Genomic DNA, 8,183 nt, shown 5'->3' with positions numbered 1-8,183 from the left:
GACGAGATGGTAATATGCTGGGATTAGGTGTAAAGTGTACTGGCAGGGCAAAAGATAGCAACCGAGGATTCCCCTCTACCGTGGTTGACACTGCCCTCGACCGTGTCAGTTCTATCTCCCGCACCTCTGCCCTCACCCCTGCCCCTCCCTCCCGGAACCACGATAGGGTTCCCCTTGTCCTCACCTTTCACCCCACCAGCCTCCACATTCAACGGATCATCCTCCGGCATTTCCGCTACCTCCAAAGTGATCCCACCACCAAATGTATCTTCCCCTCCCCTCCCCTTTCAGCATTCCGCAGGGACCGCTCTCTCCGAGACACCCTAGTCCACTCCTCTCTCACCCCAAACAGCCCTTCCCCTTCGCCTGGCACCTTCCCGTGCAAGCGGAGGAGATGTAACACCTGCCCCTATACCTCCCCCCTCCCCACTGTCCAGGGCCCCAAACACCCCTTCCAGGTGAAACAGCGATTTACTTGTACTTCTCGCAATCTAGTATACTGTATTCGCTGCTCACGATGCGGTCTCCTCTACATTGGGGAGACCAAACGCAGATTGGGTGACCGCTTTGCGGAACACCTCCGTTCAGTCCGTAAGGGTGACCCCGAGCTTCCGGTCGCCTGTCATTTCAATTCACCGCTCCATTCCCACTCGGACCTCACCGTCCTTGGCCTCTTGTACTGTTCCACGGAAGCTCAACGTAAACTCGAGGAACAGCACCTCATCTTCCGATTAGGCACTCTGCAGCCTTCCGGTCTCAATATCGAGTTCAACAATTTCAGATCATAACCTCGGCCCCTATTTCATTTTTACTTATATTTTTCCACTCCTTTCCTCCCCCCCCCCCTTTCCTTTTGTTTCTCTCTCACACCTGGCAGCTATCTTTTGCCCTGCCAGTACACTTTACACCTAATCCCAGCATATTACCATCTCGTCTAGCTTCTAATCTCTTTTACTTCTTTTGGTTCTTTTATTCTTTTGTCCGATCGCAGCCCTGCCTTCGATCTAGTTCCTTTTCTCTCCAGTTTTGAAGAAGGGTCAAACCCGAAACGTCAACTCAAATTTCTCTCCACGGATGTTGCCTGACCTGCTGAGTTTTTCCAGCATTTTCTGTTGTTATTTCAAGTACCTACCCTTGTGTGTTGTTAGTTGGTATGATCGGACTACGATGAGGTTGAGTGTGACGGGTGGATAGTGAGATGGGGAAGTAATAATGTAGATAGGGAGGAATGGGTGGAGGTGTAAGGATGTGCAGGAGTAGAGTAGGCAGAGTGATGGGGATGTGATGAGTGGCACAGCAGGATGAGGTCATGTGTGGCTTTGCAGTAATGTTTCATGATCTGAGATCATTGAAAGGTTTGTGCCACTGCATCCTGGTCCTTCTGACGACATCCCTGCTTGTGTCCTCCTGTGCAATGTGCAACCAGGCTGCGTTGGTCTCCTGCGCCCATTGGAAGGGAAGAGAACCTCCCTGCGTGCTGTGACTCCCTCCATAAGCATATGGAGGGAGTCATGGGAGAGCCTGGGTGCAGCCCTGTATCTATGTGCAGTGCTCATCAATGCTGTAGAACACTGACAGCACAACTGTCAAACTAAATTTGCGCATGGTCCCTTTAAGGAAACCGGCTGATGAGGCGTCATCAAATATCATCAGACCCGCTTCCTTCAATTGGCCAGGAAACGCGTTGGGCGGGCTTAACAAGCCCAATCAGGGAAACTCATTTTGGACAGTGGGATGGAGACAACAGTGGGGCCGGGAGCCGCCATCAACGTCGCCCGCCACGGACCCACCAAGGTTGGTAAAATCCAGCCCCAGGAGTCACTCCAACTTGACAGTAACCCTGTCTCACGGTCAGCATCTTATTGGAGACAATTAAATAAAGTAACTGGTCAATGCTCTGCAGTTGCCCAGCAACATTGAACAATGCAATTGGAAAGCAAAGGACACACCAAACTACTTGATCAATTGCTGTGCCACTCTGGACCCCGATGCCAGTGAAACCTAATTGGTGAACCTCCGCACCATGCAGCTTCTGAGGAATACACACAAATCCCACAACACAAAGTCTAGACTCCTTAAAATGTATCTACCTAGAAAAGGTTAGCCAAGTACATCCTGACTTCCATTATGGACAATAGAGAGCATCCTGACAAACTGTATCACAGTATGGTATGGCAGCTGTAGCTACTATGACCGGAAAGCCCTGCAGCGGGTAGTCAAAACTGCCCAACGCATTACCGGCACCCGGCTACCGACCATAGAGCACATATACCAGAAACGCTGTTTACGGAGGTCACGGTCCATCATCAAAGACCCTACCCACCCCAGCCACAGTCTGTTCGCCCTCCTACCATCTGGGAGACGCTACAGATGCATTCGCACCCGTACGACCAGATTTAGGAACAGCTTCTTTCCCAGGGCTGTCATCCTACTGAACTCCACAAATAAACTCTAAAGCCTGCACATCTGCCAATGCACTTTATTATGGTTATGTTTATGTTAATGTATTACAAGCCAAATGTATGTTGAATGTTTAAATGTCTTAATCTAAATGTACACTCTCGGGAGCCGCAAGCCTACATTTCGTTTTACTGCACTTGTGCACTAACAATGACAATAAAGTTGATTATGATTATGATTACAGTTAGGTCCTAGTCACTGGTCATAGCCACATCCCAAACCCCATTTGTATCTGGCTCCATTGGCCCTTCAATTACTTGGTAACTATGGAACTTAAGACGACGGTCATTGACCATTCCACACATTTCCTATGTGATGAACATGCTCAGAAAAGTCAGTTGTCAGGCTTCTAATCACTTAAGTTGGCAAAAGAAGTCGGATGTTTGGGGGGACTCCTTATGGTTCTGTGATTAGTGAGGCAAGTCAAGGGTGTTGCCGATATGTTGCAAAAAAAATCAGCGGAATGAGCATTTCCATCCCCTCTCGATTCCAGATTTCAAACTGAATCTTTCAAGGTCCTTGTACTACATGTTCATCCCTCTCGAGAACACTACTCTACCTCTGGAACTTCTTATGTATAAATCAGGTCCTTCCCCTTGGGCCCAGTTTCACCCACTGATGAGAAAACCTACCATTGCTCTCCAGGCCATTTTCCCCAAGAGCTTCACCTACTCTGGAACAAAGTTTGAAGTACAGTCCACCTGCCCTGCAGAAGCAGGTGTTTTCGGATGAAAGCTTTCCATTACTTCACTCCCAGGCCGATTCATTTGTCGGTTAGACCATTTTCCTTAAGGCGAGGGAGCACCTTTGCTCAGAGGTGCTGCCTCTGACTCGTGTATATGGGAGAACATGGTAGTCATCCAAGATGCAAGCTTCGGTTCACAAGTGTTAACCCCTCGCTTCTGTGAGGAGGATCTACCCCTAACTTGGGGTCAGGGTTCGCTGCTTTAGGAGACTAAACACGCCGGTCAGTCTATCACTTTCTCAGTAATACACAAAGTCAGAAACTGTAAAATAAGTAAAGTTTTATTAAGGTACCCGTACTGGACTTCACTCTGAGGAAACCCCTTGTGATTGCACACAAGGAAGTCTCCTCTAGAGTGAGCCTCGGACTCACGGGGCTACAATATTTATACATTTTCACAAATTGTAAGTCATCATGAGAATACAGAAAACTAGGCAATCACACGCTGCACGAGTCATTTGTTTCTTTTTACAGAGTTCTGGTTAAAATTCACTTTAGCTTTCAACAAAATTCAGCCCTGAGACTGTCTCTACTCTGTTCTATAAACATTCTGTTTCGTCCTTTCTTATCTATGTGTATTGCATTCCCACAGTCCTGCATCAGCTTTTTACATTTAAACCATTCACTGTATGTCAAGTAGTCCATCATGCTTTGCGAATCATTGGTAAGGCAGTATGGGATCAACCCAGCTTAACACAAGGAGCTCCATCTCTTTATGGAAACTGCTGTCTAGTTGTAATGTTAGGAGAAACACAAACCATAACTGCAGTTTTAGTCAAATGGTGGGAACTTTTTCTAATCAAATCAAAATTGGATTTGAGTATCTAAAGGATTATCATATCACAAGCTGCCTTGTGCAGACCCTTTCATCTCTCTAAAGGTGGATATTCATCATATATGTGTAAACTCAGACTTTGGACAACAGCTGCCAGAAGATACGAGAACACGTGATCATATATCCAAGGTTTGGTGCCCACCAGGATTGGGTTACAGAAAGATGAGAAAATGCTTCTGAAGCTTCACACCTCCAACCGTTGCCAAAACCCTTTTCCACACATTCATTACCTGCAACCTGACCTCAACTCCTCCCAAGCTCCACCCTCCAAAAATCTCCAACTCATTCACAACTGCCAAACGGCATCCCATCTTGCACTAAGTCCCACTCTCCCATAAATCACTGACCTCAATTGGTTTTCTGGACCCCCGCATATTCAATTCAAAATTCTCATCCTTGTTTACAAATTCCTCCACAGCTTCAACTTACCCTGCCTTCAAAACCTCTCCGTCCGACATGCTTTGGTCCTCCAACTCTGACCTTTTACATAACTGCTCATCTTTACTCCAATTCTTTCCCTAAACCCCTTTGCTTTGCTGCTGCGCTCTCCTCCTTTACAACGCTCCTCAAAACTTTACTTTCTGACCATGTTTTGTCATCTCATAACTCTTACATTGCTTGGCATTCACTTCTCTTCTGTGAAATAGCTTGGACATTTATTAAATTAAAATGTGCTATAAAAATGCAAACTTGTGTAATAAAGATATTTCATTAAGCAATTGCACAAGTATTAAAAAAAGGAAAACATTCATGAGTCAGTAATAAACTTTGAGCATTTATTTAATGGTTACACAATTTAAAAAACAGATTAAAAAATGCATATTATCACCAAGTTTTAGCGACCGCTAAAAAATTCTTAATTTCAGAATTCATACTGGTATATGTAAACAGAGCATGTAGCTAAAAAAGTAATTTAAATGCTTTTTATATTCAGAGGTTTCATTTTAAAACATTCTGCAAGTTTATCCAAGAGTATCTTGAAAATACAGCAAAACTCCCATGTAATGGGAACATTAAAAACATGAAAGATATGAAGTTATAGAAACAAAATATTGCATTTGTCCAACAATTAAAACAAGTAATTCATGCCGAAGTTTCAGCTGTATTTGCTTGCACCCTGGAGGTGCAAAGATGTGCAGGTTAGGTTGATTGGCTATGATAAATTGACCCTTCGTGTTAGGGGGATTAAATACATGGGGTTACGGGGATAGGGTGGGATATGTGTTGGTGCAGGGGTTACGGGGATCGGGTGGGATATGTGTCGGTGCAGGCTCGATGGGCCGAAATGGCCTCTATCTGCACTGTGGGGTTTCTGTGATTCTGTGATATAGTAGGTAGGCTGTTCCCAAAAAATTACCTGTGCTGATAAATCAGTACCACATCCTATTTATGTGGCAAAAAACCCAAATATCATCCCTGATTAGTTATCCAGTATTAATTACAACATAATTGAAGCATTTTTACATATCTGACCATCTACATTATCTTGAACTTTAAAAATATATACTAAACCATTATTGTGCCTCAACTTTCATTGACTCATATCAACAGATTGTTGTCTGAATCAACTGTGTTTATCCGATACATTATTGGTAACAGTCTATGGTATATAATGTAACTTTTTCCAATTTCAAGATTTTCAAAATGAGATTTTTAAAAACAGTATTAATGTTATTCAATGGGACTGAATAGTATCAAAAGCTTGATTAGGGAATAAGTCCAAAATAATTTGGGCAAATCCCTCATAATTTGAGAAATAATCATTGTACATAACAAAATATATTATATATACATACATACACATATAACTTGTTCTATTTAAGCTGATGTACAGAGCTTTAGTAAAACTAAGTACCAATATCCATTTCAAGTACCTTAAAACACAAGGCCCTTGTATGCAAAAGTAGATATTTTGTTCCTATTTACAAAATGTAGAACACGTTAAAAATGTCTTCCATCCAAAACAATACAAATTACAGCAAAAGCTTATCAAATTCTAACTGTTTAAAAATAATCACACCATGCCTCAATAAGAGGCAAAAAAAATTAAACGTTTTTTTGTCACGATACTATATAGGAAAGCATCTGACACCATGCAATGGTGTTTCTTTTGGCCCATAAACAATTTCACGTGATCAATAAATGGCCACTCTGCAGGGAAATGAATGCTCAACTTTAATTTTCTGTGAAAATATGACAGCAGCCACAGGTTTTGGCATTCAGGATTTCTGGCCATCATAGATGCTGACCATCTGCTTGATGTGAGACAATTTCATCTTCAGCTGCTTGCAATACTTCTTCTTCTCCTGATAATCAGCAGACTAAAAATAGAAAAGAAAATTGAGAGTCTGTGAAAATGTAGTGACTTAACTGAAGAATACCAATAGTTACCAAAAATTCCTATGAAAAAGATACTGGAGACCATTCAAGTAATCAAATGACAAATTGTGAGTGAACTGGATACTTGAAAGCTTAGTGAAACATTGATTAGAAAACTGCCTAGCACATATTCAGCTCATACTGATGCAATCTCTTCATTGATTGTAAAGATCTCTAGGAAATTAGTTTGGTCACTCAACTCAGTTCCTTGGCGAGTATAACACTCCAAACAGCCTATGCCACCACTAAATTGACAATCTCACTTAGAGACTAGAGGATGGCTTTTGGTTAAGGTAATTTGTTGGGGGAAGAAGGAGCATCATGGTATATCTAACCTATGCTTTAAGTACTTCTTGATGACAGGCAAAATGTAGGGGAATTAAACTTATTGAAAGCACTGACTTCACTTAAAGAAGCAAGAACATTCACAGGGATCTTCACATACAAATAGGCTTCCTACTGAAGTGAATGGGATCACAGCAAATATTGGGTGCCAGAGTTAAATCTTCAACATATATTTCTACTAGAAAAGTTATTGCTTTTTTGGAAAGCTTATCAATGTTTGACACCTGATCACTTTTCCAATCCTGTGTGAAAATCACTGCACTAACACAAGAATGCTGCTTTTGAAAGATCTGAAATAAGGGAACCACAGCTTCAGTTGGTGACAGAAAGGTGTAGTTTTACTCAAGTTGAGCTGCTAATCTTAGCTGCAGGAAAACATTTACCACCAGGAAAGGCACACATACAACTAGCAGCTCCCCAGTCTACTTGAATGGATACATATTTATTGCATCCCACAATCTTTTGCACATTGGATAAATGCTAATATAAAAGGAAGTGCTGAAAGAATGATTCCTAGGTAGAGCGAAAGGATTCATAAAGCTCCAGAGGAGCAACTTGAAATTTCCTCGCCATGGGTATTTCCCCAAATTGTTTTACAAATTGAGACAAGTGCTCGACAGAGTTGGAGTGGGTGAGGTGGTAAGCTCCCAAAGCATAATCTATTGACTAGCTGTTTGGTAAGAGAATTACAAAGAAAATAGCCAATTACATGGATACTGTTCCATGATGTAAAACAAAAAGAAAAATGCAGACATCTCTTGCTAGGAATATGTGAATAACCCATGTCAATAGTAAGAGTTGACCTAATATGATTTAAGTAATTATCAAGTGATTAGTAGATTGAAATTTTAGACTACTCACATTCTTCACTTCTTTGAGTTTATTATATTCAGCAGCGACAGCCTAGAGATAGAGGTAGAAAAGAAACATTAAACACAAAGTAATGTTTTCTGGGCTTTATGAACATTTTTAAGTCGTTGTTTGGATAATTGAATTATATTAGATTCACAAACTGCCATGCAAATATACCATACCACACAAACTCTCCCACCAAAAAGGTTGTGGATGCTGAGTCAATTCAAATTTTCATACCGAGATAGATTGAGCTTTGTCAGAAAAGGGTGTCAAGGGATATAGATCAAAGGCAGGTAAATGGAGTTGAGGTACAGATCAACCATGATCTGACTGAATGGCAGAACGGCTCATGGGGCTAAATGGCCTACTCCTGTTCCTATGCTACTCTAAGGAAGGGATAATTAATATATTACATTATTGTGCTGTGCCACGGAGTGACAAAATGTGAGCTTACACCCATGATTTCCATATGCTGAGCTCCTGATCATATCTGAACTCATGGAAAACGGTTCCATTTATATGAATGCTTGGGGTCCCATGATGGCTTAGTTGGCAAATACAGTA

General features: G+C 42.0%; 1 protein-coding gene across 2 annotated transcripts in view; it reads right to left on the bottom strand.

Annotated features, from left to right (window-relative positions):
* Positions 1 to 4,795: 4,795 nt before the first annotated feature.
* Positions 4,796 to 8,183, bottom strand: part of oclnb (occludin b) — a 63,870-nt gene continuing 60,482 nt past the window's right edge. For both annotated transcript variants that reach the window (XM_085989854.1, XM_085989846.1), the window contains exons 8-9: positions 7,626 to 7,667; positions 4,796 to 6,361 (exon numbers count right to left, since the gene is read on the bottom strand). In XM_085989854.1, coding sequence (XP_085845980.1) covers positions 6,260 to 6,361; positions 7,626 to 7,667 — 144 coding nt within the window. In that variant the 3' untranslated portion in view covers positions 4,796 to 6,259. The remainder of the gene's footprint in view (positions 6,362 to 7,625; positions 7,668 to 8,183) is intronic.

Source organism: Somniosus microcephalus, chromosome 1 (genome assembly GCF_052327205.1).
Source record: "Somniosus microcephalus isolate GS21.2 chromosome 1, FLI_Smic_1.0, whole genome shotgun sequence".
Classification (NCBI taxonomy): domain Eukaryota; kingdom Metazoa; phylum Chordata; class Chondrichthyes; order Squaliformes; family Somniosidae; genus Somniosus; species Somniosus microcephalus.
The sequence above is the reverse complement of the archived record's forward strand: the minus strand, read 5'-3'. Positions and strand labels throughout refer to the sequence as shown.